Source organism: Pituophis catenifer, unplaced genomic scaffold, assembly GCF_029215685.1.
Source record: "Pituophis catenifer annectens isolate HBS135680 unplaced genomic scaffold, rPitCat1.0.hap2 SCAF_4, whole genome shotgun sequence".
Classification (NCBI taxonomy): Eukaryota; Metazoa; Chordata; class Lepidosauria; order Squamata; family Colubridae; genus Pituophis; species Pituophis catenifer.
In genome coordinates this window covers 105,593,522-105,614,043 of record NW_027256884.1, presented here as the reverse complement: position 1 = coordinate 105,614,043, position 20,522 = coordinate 105,593,522, and the positions used below count along the sequence as shown (strand labels likewise).

Below are 20,522 nucleotides of genomic sequence, written 5' to 3'. Positions count from 1 at the left end.
CAATAAACTTTCACTTTACTTCCACCCCCAAATATCAGATCAGATATTTTATTTGTAATTTCACAAAGTAAAGAAAATATTCAACTTTTAAAATTCTAGAACTGTTTGAAGTCTACCATAGAACTGTACGGTGCTTCAGATTTGACCTTCAGATAGTGCTTAACGTAATTCTGCAAAAATGCAAGTGAAGCAACTTACCTCAATAGATTAAAACAGTTGTGCCTTTTTCCCAAGTTCACCTCACTACCTTCCACAGCTGCCCCACAATCATTAGAATGCTTTATTTAAAGTGTTGTATTTTGTTAAGAGGAAATCCCCTCAGTATTTCAAATGATAATAATGAGTTCTCTTATTAGGAAGAGGAAGATTCAGCAGATTTCTAATAAGGACATAAAATTCTTAGCTATTTTCTAGAAGTTGAAAATAAAAATTAAGAATTGACTATCACCTGAAGAAGGAGTTCTTAATTGATTAAAAATATAACAAGAAAAATAATATTTTAAATTGATGCATATATGCCGCAACAATATTTTTTAAAAAATGTCTTTTCCAACACATAAAATATTAGTGATAGAAGCAGTATACATCTAATAGAACTTTCACATTCACACACACAGCTCATTACCTTTTTCTAATGATTTTATTGTTCTTCATGAAATATGAAGCCGTATCATACAATTGTTTTATGGCTTCACTTCTAGTTAGGATATAGAGAGCCAAGATGGCTCTCTTCCAACATCCTGTCCTTCTTGTCCTAGAGGCCAAGGGTAATTGGAACATACTTTGGACATAATCTAATCCATTTTTTTTCTCAGTTGGTGGTACACAGAAGCAGTCTACCTGGGAAATAGGCTACTTGTCTAGAATGACAGTAGCTGGTAGAAAAAAACCTGCATTATTTCATTCTGTGGACAGGAAAGGAGGTTCTTAAAATATTTTGCTTTTGAGGATGAAAAGGTAAATATATAGTGGAACAGAAAAGTAGTTAAGGATGAACTGCATGAGACATACATATAAATTGGAATACAGCCACCTGTATGAATAATGTTCAATCTGCAATATAGACAGATTCTTCTTTTTGCCTGAAAGAGGTAAGACATTCTCGTTGGGCTTGCAGATATTACAGAGATTCTGTCCCATGCTTCCACACTGATTATTTTGAACAGCCTATCATAACCAAGTTGCCAGTCCCAATTGTGGTCACTAAATAACATGTATGTCTATAGAAATATTTTACAAGACCAATATAATCCAGTTGTAAAAGCAGTAGTAGTAACTACTATTAGCTATTAAAATAAGAGCAAAATAAAACTAGAGGCTTTAAAAAACCTGATATTTTTCTAACATTAGATTCCATATTGAAACATTTCATTGAGGTTTTAACTTTATATTTTTAATCTTCTGAACATTCAGTGCGTTTTTCTGTGAATTGATTCTGTGGCTTTTCAGTCCTATTGACTGAAGCCTGTTTAATCACTACATTTAGTAAAAGAATGTATTTTTGCCAGCTCCCTAGTTTTTGTATCTTCTCCTCAGAGCTGAAGTTTCCTCCAAGCATCTAGGGGCATTTGGAAGAATAAATATTGTGGGGAGAAAGGAAGATAAGTAAAATATCACCTCTGTTTCCATTGAGGGAAATTTCCTGTGTAAGAAAAAAAGCCTTTTGTTGGTAGAGAAACACAATGCCTACAGTTCACAGTGTTATTCCCCCCCTCACCCCAAATACTGGCGATACAATGTTTGAGATTTTGATTTTTTGTTCAAAATTAATTGCACTTTGCAATCTGTGTTAGCAGTCTGTTTTGAAGATAAATGTATCTTCAAAAAGATAGATGATTGAGAAGGCTTTTGAAGACGTTTATTTATATAAACTAGGGTAATAGTAGACATTGAAAAGGAAAGGGAAATGCAAAGTTTGTTTTCTTTTCATTTGCTACAGCAAATTAGATGCTTTTATGCTCTTTATTTGGAAATTCCATGTTAACGACTACAGATTAGCAAGGATGTCATTTTTTTTCTTATCTGAGCTCCTGAGTAAACTTAACATTGCCAGCGGCTCATGTCCAAGGTATGGTCTAAATTTACATGAAATATCACATTACAAACGTCTGAAGGTACATGTCATGGATAATTCAGTTCATATGGGCAGGTTTTTAGACTCTGATGGATATGCAATCAAGACTGTCCCCAGAGGAATTATGTCTTTGTGAAAAATTTGCTTTAAGCTTTACAGGAACTCCTATAAGGATACTGCATTATTCGACACTGAGAAACCACTTTTCTTTTTATATTTTGATTACTATTGTCCTTTTACAATAGTTTTCTTTCATGTGTAATAACACTCTGCATTTTCCAAATATGAGCCTGAGGTCATACTTAGATTCATTTGGTCTTCAATGTCTTTAGAAAATTTACAATAAATAACAACATATTCAATACACTTGAATTGAGTTAATTTTCAATGGTGGGTGAGATTAAGATGGTCATTTTGACAAGATCTGTCCTTTATTAACTAGTCTCTGTTTGTTACAGTCTAGTTTTATATGTCACAGCTGTGATACTGTTTTGTAGTAGATTTCTGAAATAAACCATGACATTTTCCCCAAAGTTTGGTTTTCCTTTTTAAAAGCATATTTGATATTCATTAATATTTCTTTTCTTTTTTGCTTCAAGAACTACAATAGATTCTAAGTATTTCCAGATTTTTGTAAAATGTTCCTGTTCAAAGTAGTAATATATTCAAATATAATTATGCTATTTCAAATGGCTCTTCATTTTTCTATTGTAAATAACAACATTAAAATAAAAAAAATTCTCTATTAGACCAATTGGTGGCAGAAATAAAGGAGGTGTCAGGCTTAAATATAATAATTGTTTAATATAGCAGATGCTAAAGTATAGAAATAGCTCCTTTATTCTGTTTGGATATGCTAAAATATATTTACAACATTTTATGCCTCTTCTGATTAACAAAAAGGCACTTTCTTGCTGTGGTAACATAACTAGTTTATATTCAGCAAAACTTTTTAATAAAGTGACAACACTAAAGGGAAAAAGTTGCAGTTCCAATGATAAAATAAGTTTACTTTCATATTTACTATAAGATCACCCTTGAAATGTTACTTGGACATTTAAGAAGTATTTGATTTCTAATAAAAAAAATAATATATAAGAATTACTATGAGATTCACATGAAGAGAATGTAAAATAATTCTACTATACTATATTTTTGAACGCTTATTCTAAAGCTGAGGATAATACTTGAAAGAAATACCCATATAATAATCTGTTTGGATAGTAACATTAATATAGTGATATAGACTCATAATACATTGAGTTAATTTGAGACAGGTGCTGGTTTAATATGCTTTTTTAAAAGTGATTCAAGATTATTTTAATTAATTTTAAATTAAAAATAAATAATTCCTATCCCCAAACTAGTAACATCTATGAAGTCCTTCCATGTAGTCATAAAGGCATATAACTAAATAGAAGTCATTTTCTCATGGCATCAATATTCAAGAGAACTTCAGAGTTAAAACTTGACTGTGTTCTTGTTTATAGTGTTGCTCCATAATATTCCAATATGATGAAAACGATGGAAGAAGATAATGCTTTATGATAGCTTGTATTGTTATGCCTGCTGCATTTTTTCCTCTGACTTAATCATTATGCTTCATGCATCCAGATTAGATTACTGTGAGGCATGGTATATAACAGTTTTAGAAACATCAGTTAATTCTGAAATTGGCATCAACCTCTTGATTGATCCAACCTTCAGACACCATGTGTACTATTTTAAGCAATGCAACTATTAGTTGACATTTGAACCAAAAACAAGAGATTTTAATGAATTGCATGCTGAATAGTTCAACTTCCCTCACCACCACCCCTTTTTTTTTCATCATGGTATCTCAAGAATTGTCCTGAGATGAAACAGTAACCATGGTGGGCATCCCAAGAGCAATATGCAATACTTACAGATCCTAGAAGCTCTGCTGAGCTTGCAACAAATTCCATCATCCCTATCCAGAGAAGAAGTTTACCACATCCAGACCTCAAGAATACTATCAAATGGGGGTAAAACAGGGAGACAACGATTATTTATTTATTTATTATTTATTTTCAGAATCTAAAGCATCTTACATTAAAAAGAGAAATATAATATTTAAAATTAGTGTAATAATCTAAATAATGAAAACTTTCAATCACTACATGATAGATCTAAAAATTAAAATACAGAAGGAATTTAAAATACTTATATGACATTATATAGCATTTGAGGCCCAGAAAGTAGTGGCCTGAGTAGCTTTGCCATTGGCCAGGAACATTATGCATGATCCATCAAGATTATGGCATATCAATAAGTGTTTAGGACAAGGGAGAGAGAAATAGGAGAAGCAAAATGTTTTCAAAGGACAAAAAAAAACCCAAGAAAGTGCTTGGGAAAAATACCTTTGAGACAATCTGACCTTGGAAAATCAAGTATGAACTGTTCACAATATATCTTGTAAGCTTCTTTTTTCCCCTGGACTTCCAGTCTATCATTTTCTTGATTCCTCACAACTAGCTGATTCCAGTCGGAGTGGGATTTGTAACTCTTGTGGCTAAAAAAGAAAGAAAGAAAAAAGTATCTGACATTTCATTGTGACTTTGCTTTGGACTTCCTTATTTACTTGCTCTTTGGACAGTGAACTTGCTTTTGGTTCTAACCTTGGACTATATTTATGACCATGAAATTAGTTTGACATATTTAGTATGCTAATAACCCAGATAAGAAGCTGCTGTTCATGAGGCCAGGACACATATAAACCTATCTGTCAGGAGGAATTGCAATGATGGAACTGGCTCCTGATCTATTAGTATCTTATTCCTTACTCTGTTTTAAGTGACGATGTGGGAAAAATAAAATAGTTGGAAATGACATATTTGAAATACTTTGGGAATGTCATTGGATGTTAGCAGATTAGTTAAAAACATGGAATCAAACACTACCTCTTCCTGAATCACATATATTCTGGTATATTCTCTAGCCCATTGTACAGTAATCATTCTATCTCTGCAAACAGAAATAGTCTTGGAGCTGGTGTTGAGACAGCCTGAGATAGCAGGAACTAAGGTTATTCATTTTTTTTTTCTTTTTGTTTTTAAATTCAACAGAAAGAAATATGCCCTATTTTGTGTGTTCTGCCTTAGGAACTTGAGATAAGCACATTGCCCTATTGTTTTTCATAATATGCCTAAACTCTATTGAAATATTTTTTGGAGAAGTTAAAAATATGATTAGAAAAATCCACATTATGGCTAGTTTTTTAAATTAAATCTTCGGAAGATTGGAAATACCAGTTGACTTAAGATAAGAGTGTTTAACCTCTGCATTAAAAAACAGCTAGATAAGTGTTGGTAAACCTTTTCAGCATCAAGTGCTGAAACGGGAGCGTGTGTGAACCTTTTTGACAATGAGTGCCGAAACAGGAGTGCGCGTGCATGCGCCGTAAACCGGAAAAGCAGATCTTCTGGTTTCCAGCACGTACTTACGCGGCAGCCACCTGGTCTTCCGGTTTTAAATTTAGGTTAAATGTAAGTATGATTAGTTGGCTTGTTTGTACCAACTATATGGCAACTCTTTGTTGGAATCAAATGACATTACTAGCTTGCAAATCTCTATTGATTTCATTAGAGAATGACTCATAGCACTAAATTATAATTCAAATAATTTTATATGTTATAGTTCTCTTGTAAACTGTTGTAAGAAAGGAAAACAGTTAATTTGTTTCTTAAAGAGAATAGATATCCAGATATGTCTCCTCTGCTTTAGAAAGCCAGCAAGAAGCCAGCAAAATATCCATTGAATCAAGATGGCCGGGAGACAAAGCTTAGAGTTTCAATATTGGATCGTAGTTTCAATATATAAGCCCTGCCTTTCTCAGCATTGAAGTCTATACTCTAGATAAATCATATTTGACAGTCTTCTACCAAGTTCTGAGGAAGAGATTAAATTTTTAAAGGACCACTATCTACTGTCAAGTCTGGTTATGGAAACTAAGTAGAATATAATTTTATCATTTTTAGAATTTCGTACAGAACTGAACTATAAAAATAAATATATTTATTTTCTAAAATTTTATAAAATGTGTGATTTAAAAATTTATTATTTGAAAATTCATCAGCAAAGTTTTTTTAATGATGATCAAAAGAAAACTTCACAAGTGGGTCTATTATTTTGGATTTAAATATCTAATGCCCTTGAACAATGCACAGTACTGCATTACATCTCAATAAACTATAGTGCCTATAAAAATAATGTAAATAAAAATTCTGAATATTTTAAATTAATAAAAATAGTTACATTTTCAGAAGAATTGCCACTTTCTAAAACGTAGGGTTTTTTCCTCCTCTCCTTTAGGAATGGCAAAATTCTATTCAGAAGAATGCTGGACTTGCTTTTATTGAGCTCATCAATGAAGGAAGGTAATTCATTTTAAATCTTTGGACCAGTAGTCATTTTGTATTTAATTCCATTAGACAATAATATCTTCACCATCTGCTACAAAAATACCAGAGAATGAAATATTTTAATTAAAGAATTTTGCAGTAGAGATATTAGGCATAAATACTCAATTTGTTTATACATGAAATGTTGAAACAATGAACTCTATGTTTATTTTTTTAAGAATACCTATGCAATAGTTATAAGATTTATGTGAGAACTGAACATCATCTTACAAGGGCAGCACAGGTTTTTTTTTTTTTAAAACAGATTCTGAGTAACCCAATCTATAATCCATCTGTCACTCCATCTGCTTTAGAGCTTCCTGTTCATAGTGTTTTTATGCAATAAGGAGGAAGTGCTATTTTTATCATAATTCCCAATGCTATTTTCAGGTACTTTAACATCAGATAGAAATTTTATGTGTGCTATGGTATTATGGAAAGAGTTAACATTCTGGATGCAATCTAATTCTGTTAGTTTTCTTCATAATACTGTAACATTATACTCTCAACATAGTAAGTTTAGTGTTCCGTTATTATTAAGGAAAAAATAAAATTATCTTTTTTAAACTTAAGAACTATTTAAATATTAGTAATTATCTACAGCATTTTTGTTTATTTGATGCACTAATATATTATTTGCATCATTATATGTAGACGTGAAAAAATGGTAGCAGCTGTTTTGAGAATTTCTAAAAACCTCTGCTTTCTCATTTGTTCTGTAACTTAAAATATTATTTGCAATTATCAAATGATAAGATTCAAATTTATGAAACAACATGCTGTAAGAAATATTTAATTTATAACAGTAGTCTTTCTGATAGATATATTTTGTAATATTCTTGCAGGATTCACTCAGAGATATGCATTTATTTTATTTTAACTGTGAGGAAATATGAATAATCTTTTTGTGCAAATGTTTTAATTTGATTTTTGAATGAAGAAGTAATACAGCTTTCCCGTGCTAATATCTATATGAATTAAGTAGTAATATTGGTTAGAAATATTGGTAGAAATCAGTAACCACAGCTAAGGTTAACATTATTAATAATATCTGGATATAGAATGTACATTAATTAAAAAAGAAACATGTTTTTCTTGTTCCTAAAATGTAATAGCTTCTAACATTTGTTATATAGACATTTTTTCTGACTATAGGAGAATTTATGCTAGAAGACTTGATTACTGTTTTGTAGGCACTGAACAAATCTCAGTTTTGTGTTCCTTCTTTAAAATGCTAATCAAACAATAATTACAACAATAATCACTGATTTTTCTACATACATTCCTCTATATTTATATCTCTATCTCCATATATCCTCTATATCAATAAGTACTGTATATATCATCTGTATCTATACATCTCTATAGATATCTAGATATAGATACATATTTCATTTATGTACATTGTTAAAATGTATGCTTCTTTCTACCTAAATTTTATTTTACTCTGCAAAAAGCAAATTATTATAAATATTATTCTTCTTAATAGGTAAAGTGTGAATGCTATTCATCAATCATAGCTAGAGAATGCAATTGTGCTGTTGTCAACAATTAACAGGACATAAACAGTTGATGAATGTGTACTTGAATTAAAGTGCTCCCTTGAACAGCCTGAAATTATAAAGCAGATCATTTATAGGAATCTAACAAAGGAGTCTTATAATTAAAACAAAACAAGCTTAATGGATTGTAAAATTGCTTATAATTACTATACATTTATGATTGAATTTTTAAATTGTGGATCAAAGAACAATGCAAAAGAATTTGAGAACTAGAGAACTTACATTTTTTCTTTTTAAAATACTGAAAGAAGTTCCATAATTCATGATGATCCTTGAAAATAAAATAAAATTAGTTTTATTAAACACAATTAAAATTAAATTAATTAACACTTTCAGCAATGTGTTTAATAAAATTAATTAAAGATGGGCAGCTATACAAATCTTTCTGAATAACTAAGTAAATATAAATAAATACAATTAAATTAAAAGTCATTATAAAGAATGCCTGTAATAAATAGGTTAAAACTTACAATTAAATATAAAATCACTTCCATGGCTAGCCTAAAAAACAACTGTTTTACTTGTCTCCAGAGTTCAGCAGCATGTATAATGCAATTTCTTTAATGCAAGTCTCAATACTGTTTTAAAATTGCTCTCCATCTTCAGTTTCAAAACGGTACTGTCATGTAACATGAGAGTCAGTTTGGTTCAGTAATTAAGGCATCGGGCTAGAAACTGGATATCCTAGTCCCAAGTCTTAGAAAAGAGGCAATGGCAAACCAGTTCTGAAAAAGACTTGCCAAGAAAACTGTAGGAATTCATCTTAACAGCCACCAGGAATCAACATTGACCCAAAGGAACACATACACACATACAGTATATCATGGGATACTGCACTTTGACTAAAACACATATCCAAATTTTCCTGTATAAGAGTGTGAGCAAGGTGTGTAGTTTCACAGCTTAAGGCTTTTATGAACGGATAAATAATGCTAATCAACATGGATGATTAAAATGTAAATGACTATTTATAATGCAGCCCTATAAAAAAGGAAGTCTCTCAAAATTCAGTGATCTTTACTCAGAACTCTGAGTTGTCCCCAGGTTTAGACTTTGGGGAGAGGAAGAGCCTAAACGAAAGCTAGGGCTAGATTTCAGGTTTTTGGGGTTTTGGGATATCTCTGTCCTTGATGAGAATAAGAGGAGCAGCTGGGGAGTGAGTGAGAGGGCAAGTACGAAATGTGTATTTTGTTGAGCAGTAAAAATTCAGTAAAGCTCTGAAGTCCTGCCTGTCCATCTTGCAAAGGAGAGACTGCTCTTTGATTGAAAGAGTGGTATCTGTATGATGTGTGGTATCTGTACTCTTGGCATTTATCTTTTTTTTAATCCTTCCATATTAAACTGGCCTCTTTCTGGCTTTGCAGTGCTTTATTTGAAACTGAGAAAACATAGGCATTTTCTTTCACTATAAAGGATTGGAATTGTTCTGGGTTTTCTTATCAGCAAATAGTAGTACCTTTCCCTAAGATCTGAGCTCAAGCAAAACATTTGTTTTTGAGACAGTAACTAAAAATGAAGCAGCAGTAGCACCAGCAATCACCTGGCACCTGTAGAAGATAAAATAGAAAAATATTCATACCAATTTCATCCCTGCTTGCTTTACCTGAGCTATAATGTCCATAGAAAGAATTGCAAGTATGTATAGTCAAATTTATTGCTGCATTTTAAAGTGGAATTTCTGTCAGTATTATTTGGGACTTAGTTTCCCTGTTTTGATTACCAGGTTTACACATCCTAATTCATAGAGGAATCTTTAAATGCTGCCAAAAATATGTTTGGTTCAATTGAATCATACATACAATATTTTCCAATTAAATGCCAGTTAACACAAGTAAAATACAGAACAATTTAGATAATTTCTTTGTGGAATAAATACAACAAATCTAATTATTTTAGATGCACAAATCAGTAATTCAATTCAAAATATAAAATAAAGAATAGATACAGAGTAAAAAGGAGACATAAACATTCCCTTTAAAAAGATGTAAGAATGGTAAAGCTCCAATTTCATGACAGAAATTCTCCTTACAGACCTAAGAAAGAGGTCAAAAGATTGCCTTTCCTAAATACCCAGTTTGGCTAATATAGAAAATAGTTGGGGAGCACAGGTAAATTCAATTTAAGTTGCAGTATAATAAAAAAAAAATCTCAAATGGATGACTGCAACACCACAAGATACACAGAAGTTTATCATTTTGAAAATAACTGGGAACTTAGCACTTTGGCTCTCTCTGAGAAAAATCAAGAAAAATATTCTGTTTGGTTTACAGGAATTTTATCTTTCTGAAACTACCAACACTGCTATAAATACAGTGATTTGGGACTTCATTATCTAAGTGTATAGTATCTACAGGTCTCTTTGGAAAGTTTGATAGGAAGAACTGCAGTTTCTTTCTTCATTTTATTCTGCTTGGTTAAGTTTATAGGATTACCCAAATAGTAGGCGGGTGAATGTGCATTTGCGGGTCTTGGAAGATATTAGTTACATAAGTCACAAAAAAGAAAGCAAAGTCTGGTTTGCTTTGACTTAATTGGTTTTAGCCCACAAATAAAAACACATAATAGAAGAACCATGATATTATGTGGAAAATCAAAAATTAAATATTCAAAACTAGCTTAGTTTGATTAACCTGGTACCTGAGAAATTCACTGTTTAACTGAAATAGCACATGACTAAGAATAAAGTCATTCTTGAAGACATGTTTATCACACCTCTGGTATTCAGAAAACTGCACAAATTTGATTAAGTTTTGAAAGTATTCATTCTTTCCCTTTCCAGAAAGAACATTCATATGTTTAGTGAGAAATTATTTTTTAAACTGCAAGCCTCACACTTAGAATCAGTTCTTTTACTTTTTTTCCATCTGAAGATAACTTCAAACAGCTTGATTAAGGAAGAAAAACTATGTTCCTGGTACTAAATTTCTTGTGGAGCTGGGTTTAAAACACACAGTGATTCTGTGAAGATCTTTTCCACATTTGATCACTTTAGCTGCCCAGAATCACTGGGAGCTGGATAGCATAAGTAAATAGTTAATTGGATTATATAGACTGTGTTAGACATATGGATGACTAACTAGTATGTTTTATATGACTCTTATATAGAACCTGTTTACAGAAATTCATTACCTTCCTTCTGCCACTCAGGTTGAAATGTCATTATAAAGTAATGATGGGAAATCTATCCCTGAGGTCACACACAACCTTTGAAATTCTATTTGTGGTTTTGAATCCCTGTCCAGCTAAAATTACAGAAAATCTAGGAACCTGTTTTTGTTTTATTTTTGGTAGAAATGCTTTACATGAAAATGACTGCATAAACAGTAATGTAGGATTTCCATAGTTAGCAAAAAATAAAGTGAATCTTATCACAACTTAACATAAAAAAGAAGAAAAGAAAGAAAAGAAAAGAAAAGAAAAGAAAGAACCCTAATTGGTCACATATATATTTCATATAATAGGTGCACCCATTAAAGTGCTCCATCTCTTAAACATTCAATGTAGTTTCAGCCACTTGTTTTTAAAGAAAACAAATAATCTTGGGTTTAATCTCTCTGCAAAGCTGTATTAAATGATTTGGATTGATTATTGATGATTATTCTTCTACATCATCAAATTCATTAAAACTAGGAATTTTATTGTAAATATTTCTGGAAGACATCTTACAGTTCATGTGTCAAAACTAATTTGAGAGTAACATACAGTATCTGAGATCCTCTTGATGAAAAAAACATGCAACTGAATGATTTGCTTTTCTGTCTTTGTCAGAAGTCAGAAACATTTGATTAGGAACTGGAATGATTCATTGTAATAGTCAGTATATCTTATGAAAAAAGAAAAGTCCAACTAGAGAACATTTTTTAATCCACAAAGTATCTCCAAAACTATTTGCATTTGAAGAAGCAATATAAAAATAAAACTTCTAAAAGTTATTGTTTAAAATCTGCTGAAGTCTGTGATAACATGTTTATTATATTTAGTTAGATGAGACATATTTTAATATTAACTCTTATATGTCAACCAAGTAATAGTGTTTAGTTTAAAAATATAAAGAATAATCATTTGTTGATTAGATTATGTTTTTTACGTATGTGGATTTTTTACAAAGTTTTTACAACTCAATTTGTCACTAATGAGCCTGGATTTAAATTAGGAAACTAAAGCAGTGGTCTTTTGGATTAGTAGGAATGTTTAGAAATTTGAGAGTGTCTTTTTGGGACTATCACATAATGATTATCATAACTGGTGTGGCCACTTAGAAAAGAAATGGATTTCAGCCAGCCAACATCTAAAAATGTTTCTTGGATCTCAGTAGGACCCAAATGCATTATTGATAATGCAGTTTATTTTCAGGCAGAAGCTTTGCTTTCTACATGCTATCTTCCCATATTCTTTTTATCAATATTTTCCTAAAAAGTAAAATTGGGGGAAGGGAAAGATCTTGATCAATGTCAAGCAATACACTAGTGCAGGGTGTCAAACTGGTGGCCCGTGGGCTGGATGCATCATGCACAGATCACACCCAGCCTGGCTCTGCAAAGGCAAAAAAGTCACAATATGTTACATGATGTCACATGACATGATTGAGCTTGACACCTGTGCACTAGTGGGTTTTCACTACTGTGTTATTTCACAAGCCCAGAGTATATTGGTTGCTTTCTTGAGTTAAAAATTGCAAAGGAAACTTATAAACTTCTTAATTAGGCCATTAGGATGAATGTGGATGAAAAATTGCTTTGGAGTTTGTTTTTTTCACAAAGCAAATAATAAGTTAATAAATTATTTTTCTTTTAATATAAACAAATGAATTGGTGATTAATGCAATGTATCATGTCTGAGATCAATTTATTTTCTCCTTTAGATTATTGTGTCATGCAATGAAGGATCACATTGTAAGAGTTGCAAATGAGGCAGAGTTTATTTTGAACAGACAAAGAGCTGAAGATGTACACAAACATGCAGAATTTGAGGTAAGCCTTAGTTGGTGAAACTCTGGATTTCTGTTTTCACCTAACTTGTCATCATACGAAAAATAGATTTTGAAAGGAAAACTTAGATTGTTGTTATTCAAAATCTATATTAATTTTTAACAGAAATCATACATATTCATTTAAACTCTAGAAACAAATAGTGTTATATTTAGAATCTTTTGTATTCATATTTTTAAAAGTAACAGTATTGCTCTGGTACTGCTGATGTAGATTACCAATTCCATTACAGTTTAAATGTAAAATTTGTTACTAGGATTGTCTGAAATTTCTGCTATATTATGTTGATTATTTTTACAAGTAACTCAGGATGGTGAATATATCCAACATACCTTCCTCCTCCTATTCTTCACGCAACAATAACCGTGGGAGAAAGTGACTAGCCCAAAGTCACTCAGCCAGGTTTTCATGGCTAAGGCGGGAATAGAATATTTTTATTGGAAAAGATGAGCAGAGAATTCCAGAAATATATACTGTGAATATATACTCTCAGCAGTATGTGTGTGTGTTTGTGTACACATACTTACATACTCTCAGTAGACTCATACAAGGTGTGAAGGTCATCCAAACTGCCTGCTTCAGGCAAGTACGCATTTAAATTGGGCACCAATTATGTAGGAGAATACTAGAGGTGGAAGATACAGAAAAAGAATCATTTTATACTACGTGGGGAAAAGCAGTGGTAAACTGCTCCTGTATTTTACCAAGAAAACCACGTTAATAGAAAGACTGGCTTACTATTGAGGAAAAACTGAGGATCTTTTGGAATATAATGGTGTTTATGATGTGGGTAGTTTAAAATATTCCAGATGTCTGTTGGTGAGTTTTCCATGCAGGAAAAAAAATCCAAAGAAGCAAAGATAGAATTACAGTGGGAACATGAAATATAAGCATAAACTTGAGAAAGTTCAACATAATGAAGGGTGAAATGAATTGAATACACATTGACATCTTAGACACTAGCAAATTGAAATAGATATTGGACACTTCCCGTATTCCACTGTTTACTACTCAGTACATGAACAACAAGGAACAGTATATTCAGCAAGGGCATAGCAAGAATAGTATTTGGCTACAATGCTATCAATAACTGAACAGTAACAATTAGACTTAATGGGCAATCCTGTAATATGACAGTTATTCACATTTATACTCAAACCAATGATACAGAAAAACAAGACATTGATGAGTTTTATGAACAAATTCAAGTTTAAATTGACTGAACATACAAACAAGAATAGCAAAGTTGGAAATATAAAGGAAGAATCTTTTCAGGTACTGCTGAAACCCAAGAAACAGAAGCAGTGAACTGCATGTTAGAACAAACGATGGAAATTGCCAAGAAGAAAAGAGATACTAAAGCCAAGAAAGACAAAGTTTCCAGGAAAAAAACAAATAATTTCAGGGAGCTATTAAAGAAAAAAGCAGTATTACAATAACATCTGTAATGACACTGAAGATGGAACCAGATACAGAAAATGAGACAAGTTTCTCAAAAGATTTCTGAACCCAGAAAGGGGTTTCAACTTCAAATTGACACCAATAGACTGATAGTAACTGATTCAAAGGTGATTAAAGAAAGACAAAAGAATACTGAAATAGTATGTAATAGAAATTTCAACATTTTAAATATGTTAGAAGATATTCCCTACTTACAAGAACTTATCATATTTGAAGTTGAAGTTAGGTTGTTAGCACTTTCATCATTACCAAATTGGAAGGCTGCAGGAATTGGTGAATAGCCACAGAAAGAAGAATAAAGATATTAATCAAACTATGCCAGCAAATCAGTAGGATGACACTGGGCCCAACAGACTAGAAGAGAAATCTGCATTCCAGTATCAAAGAAAGAATACTCAACAGAGTGTGCAAACTATTATACAATATCCTTAATTTCACATGTTGATAAAATAATGCTTAATGCTTATCTCCAACATTGTTTAGATTCCTACATAGAAAGGGAGATGCCAGATGTTCAAGCTTTAGGCTTTAGATTGAGGAATAACATATCATGAATGCATACTGAATAATTGAATAGACCTTAAAATACCCCAAAATGGTATGCATTTCATTAATTTCAGGAAGACTTTGAGTTTGTTGATTATGCCAAGCTGTGGAATATGCTTTTTACTCATCAGGGTATATGATATATAAAGATCGTTCAAGGCAAACAAGTTACTTTTTCTGCCATAATAGTTCCTGAGATGTTAAGCAACAGTCCTGAGAAACTCAAAACGATATGCAGGAACCACATTCAGGGCTATATGCTCTGGGATCATTTTCTGTCCTCCACAGGATTCTTAAATAGCTCACACAGACAAATATCACCCAGACTTCGACTGGGAAAGTCCAAATGAAATCCCTGGAACTGTGAGCTTATCTGGACTTAATTTGATTCTGTGACTCCTGATTTTGTGATTCCTAATCCATCCATCCTTTTGGTTAAAGCTTTTGCTCTGTATAACTGCACTGAATGATAGTTTCCCGAATTATTAAAATATGCTATCAATCTAATGTATTGTAATACAGGTTTTTAATATGCAAACATAGCAGAAATCTCTTTTCCACAGCACACAATATTATCTTTTGACAAAGTTCTCAATGTTTGAGAAAAACAGGAGCCGAATCCAAGCTAAATTATTTGAAACTGGGTCTGTTTGAAAGCAATAGGATAATTGTGACAACTGATTTCAATAACAACATTTGTTTATATTTCTATATTATTTTTAAAAGTATATCCTGTGGATTTGTAGATATACAGTACCTCTCTGGGTAACTTAATCTGGAATGGAACGATTAGCAGCATTCCAATATACTATCTCTCCTGTACAATTGTGTTGGGGGATTTTTTTTCTGGAATGTTTTTCCCTACTGTTTCTGGCTTAATTCGTGTTTCAAATTCCTTTTCTGTTTCTTCCCATCACATCAATTTTGGTCCCATTCCATTGGACTGTAAAGAAAATTAAAAAATGTATACTTGTATTTAAATGCCCATAATTAAGGATTGAATAGAAACGAATTTATTTATTTTTATTTATTTTTATTCATTCATTCATTCATTCACTCACTCACTCATTCATTCATTCACTCATTCACTCATTTCACTATAAAGATTGTGGTCTTACCAGTCATTACAGAAACCTTACTATTTAGACTCCTATCTATTCATCCTTGGGAGTTGGCACAACATATACAGTCTTTCCTGTTTTGTATTATAGTCTGTAAATTCTGCCAAATAACAGTTTATCATGATTGGCAGGATGAAAGAACTGTCTGTCTGTCTCTTTTGCTATTACTTGAACTACAAATCAGTCTTGCTACTTTTATTTTTTTGGCACAGATTAAAAACAGATCTTTGACTTATATTTCATTCATGTATATGTGTATGTATGTATGTATGCATGTATGTATGTATATATGTATTTGTGTACACACACACATACACACACCATACATTGCATTGCAAACTTAGAATCTTATCAAACATATTCTAAATATTTTGACTTTAAATTTTAAAGATCACATTTGCAATTAAGCGTATGTCACACTGAAATTTCATACAGCTTCAGTGGTAAATAACATTTGATATTTATCAGAGCATTCTGCAGTAAACTTAAGATGACAGTAGAAGATTGAGTTATCTGCCCTTTGAAGAATTTATTGCAGTATAAGATCTGTCAGAAACGTAGACAAAATGAGAATATTCAATTAGATTCCAGCTTCAGTTAGCAAATACAATTTAGAATATTAACCAAATTCCCTTAAGGGGAAATCTTAAGTCAATTTTCTAGTGAGCAAACAAAGACATTTCTTAAACATGAGTTTCTTTAAAAATGTAAGTCCTTCACTTTTAAAAATATTACCATTGCACAATAAACAAAAAGAGCTTTTTGTAAAAATTAAAAATAGAATTTCAGCATAGGAATAGCAAATATTTCACCCAATCACTCATCACAATCCCTTGACCTAAAAAAACCCCCAAAAAACTGTTCCACAGAACTGTGTGTGTGTATGTGTGTGTGTAAATAAATAATAGCAAGTTAAAAGATAAAATAGAATAAAATAGCATAGATTCAGAGCTGCTTGCCCATTATCATCATTAGACTGCCCTGCCCCCCATCCTGTATTTGAAAACAATGAAACAATATGTAATTCTTCTTTAACATAAGAAGGATAAGAAAATTTTATTTCATCATTAGTCCATTTTCTCCAAAAAGCCTATTTCACAGTTAATATCCATTCATTCTGTTAACTTCTATAATTGCTCAGAATGAAAAATGAAAATTTGATTTAACTGTCCAATAAGCTGATGAAATATTAACCTCATTACTGAACAGTATTATTGTACTAATTGGTGTTTCTTTCTACAAATAGGTAAATTGAAAAATTAACCCCTTGATGTCTATGGTCTTAAAATACATTTAACTAAAACATATGCCTATCCTGATGGAGAAATGTGCAATGGTTTTACATTATTCAAACATGCAGTTTTTATGCTTTTTCATATTAGAAAACAAAATATACTACAAATTATTATGAATACGGTCTCAAATGATATCAAACAGATGGAAAATGCTTTGAAACACATTCTCAAAAGGGCCATATGCTGTCAATAACTCCTTTTCTTTCTATCACGTTTTCCTTCCGTTTTCCCCCTCAATTCTCACATGTTCACTGAGTACAATTTATTATTATAAAGATTTGAAATTTAATGGCAAAATATATCAAGATTTACTTGTATAACCTACAATACAATTTGTTCACCCTTTTTGCAAATCTATGCATTATAATGTTAATTCATATCAATATTATCCACAAAACTGCAGGATTTGTTGAAATACTAGCACAACTGCTTAAAAGTCATAACACAATGGTGCAGTTAAATTGCTACACATTATTGATAAGAAGATACAAAAAATCACAGCTGTGGTCAAGATGTACCAGTATTTATATTCTAATTCCAATAAGCGATCAAGACTAAAGAATGTTCAAACTACTGAATAAATGCACTTATTTTACATATTAGTAACATAATACTTAAGATTTGAACTCCTGACTTGAATAGTATTGGGAACAGGAACTGATAGATATATAAGCTTGATTCAAAAGCAGCATGGATATTGCTCACGTTTAGAAATTATGGGAAGGCAAAGAAGTTTTTAAAAAAACAAGTACAAGTAGCTCTCAACTTATGATCCACAATTGAGCCCAAAATTTATGTTGCTAAATGAGACAGTTGTTAAGTGTATTTTGCCCCATTTTGTGACCTTTCTTGCCATAATTATGAAATGAATCACTGCAGTTGTTAAGTTAGTTATGTTTGTTAAGTGAATCTGGCTTCCCCATTGACTTTGCTTATCAGAACTTCACAAAAGAGGATCACGTGATCCTGGACACTGCAATCATCATAAATGTGAACCAGTTGTCAAGCATCCAAATTTTGATCACATGACCATGGGGATCATTTTTTGCAGTGATGGAACTTCGAATGGTCACCAAATGAACTGTTGTAAATCAAGGACTACCTACATTTTTGCTTTATGCTCATTTTTGCTGACAGTGTAGTCCAATTGTAATTATTTCTTTAAAAGATGGGTGTACTGAAAAATTGTTACGAAGACCAGGAAATAATAGTTCAAATGGAATAAGGAGCCACTAAATGCTTCTAAATTGGATAATCTTCTCCTAACTGTATCCATTTAACATCTGTAGAATATGTCATGAAAAATGCCTAAATAAAAGATATAAAAACTGGTATTATAATTATTGGGAAAAACATAACCTCAGATATGCAGCTGGTATAATGCAAGGAAGATTTTAAGGCCTTTCTTGTTGAAAGTAGAAAGAAAGTACAGAAGCTGATCAGCCATTGAAGATTTTAAAAGTTTTGTTTTCAATGTGGCTATTTTACTATTTCAGATTTGTATTGTTTGTCTTCTAATGTTTATATTAATTGTATGCCTCAGGAGATCTAGTTAGACTGAACACAGTGAAAATTATTTTTAGCAATAATAAATGTTAGTTTAAACAGGATTAATAAACATTGAAGTAGAAACTAGATTAAGCCTCATAATCAATTATCACAATCAAGTTTGTGATGCTATAAGAGAAGCCATTTTTTACATTAGGTTGTAATGCTGAATTTTAGGCAAGTTTAAACTCTTTTCTATGAATATATTAGGAAAAGACTATAATCTGTACTGTTTCTTTTGCAATATTTTTCAAATCAACTTTGTGCTATATACGTTAATGTTATATTTGCAAGAATAGACTTAGACTTAGAATAACTTTACTGTCATTTTAAATGTACACTAATTGGCACACGTTAAAATGAAATTACATTGCATACAGCTCTCAAAGGGTCACCACCTCTAATATACATTACATAAACATGACCAAAAAAATATGCACACACCCATGCCCACATATATTATATGACACAAACAACACAGTCTAGTTCAGATGTATGCATGTATAGGACAAGAAAAATAAATCTTGCAACTGTAGCAGATGGATGGCATAGAGAACAAAACTGTTACATAATCTAGTAGTCCTACTAGAAATACTTTGAATCCTCCTCCTGAGGGGAGCCACAAAAAACAGACAGTGAAGTGGGTGTGTGGGGTCTCTAACAATGCTTCGAGTGTAAGCACGTGGCACTTATAAGCAGTATCCTGAATAACAGGAATACTTCCTATAATCTTCTTGTTGTCTTACCACTCTTCTATCTGAGTCACTGCTACCACCAAACCAAACAGTGATGCAATTTGTTAAAACGCTCTCAATCTTGCCATGATAGATATAGCTAGTTACAAAATGTAACCAAATTGATGTTTTTCTTTGCCACCCATCCTAATTTACCTTCATCTCTTTTCTTCTAGTAAGGTTTCATATACCATTTTATTTTCTAAGAATGCCTATGGAGCCTATATAAGACCCAGAGGCATTTTTTAAAATAAAGCTAAGGATAAAGCCTGAAGTTCACAACAGGGAACTTCTCATTAAAATAAGTTTACAAATAAGAGTTCTTTAAAAAGTAGAGATGGAGCAGATAACCTAAAAAAGCATTGGGGGGGGGGGCAGGTAATGTTTATATTAGCATCTGTAGGCATCATATTACTTGATGGATTTAGAACCAAGGATATAATATACTGATTCCATCCAGATTTTCATTGAAATATTACATACGTCATCATTTTGCCTTAATTTCCAGTGATATAGAAGAAACTTTCTGAATTTTGATACAAAATATGAGACAGAAGATAAGGTTAGCATGTAATAAAAATGAAGAATCAGTTTGTAAGGAAGCATGAATTTTTGATGAATGAGATCTGTGTTATATATTATTTCTCTCTCAGAGCTATTGCTCTTCATATGCAGCAAAAAAATTCTGGATTTTCATTTTCTATAAAAAAGAATCGTTCAATGACAAATGAAAAAAACGAGGGGTATATTTTGCTTAAGTGATCAATGCATT

The 20,522-nt window shown here is 31.7% G+C and overlaps 1 protein-coding gene across 4 annotated transcripts in view; it reads left to right on the top strand.

The window, feature by feature from the left end:
- Positions 1–20,522, top strand: part of NBEA (neurobeachin) — a 355,376-nt gene that overhangs the window by 143,756 nt on the left and 191,098 nt on the right. For all 4 annotated transcript variants that reach the window (XM_070942793.1, XM_070942796.1, XM_070942795.1 and 1 more), the window contains 2 exons: positions 6,407–6,471; positions 12,919–13,027. In XM_070942793.1, the coding sequence (XP_070798894.1) occupies positions 6,407–6,471; positions 12,919–13,027 (174 nt within the window). The remainder of the gene's footprint in view (positions 1–6,406; positions 6,472–12,918; positions 13,028–20,522) is intronic.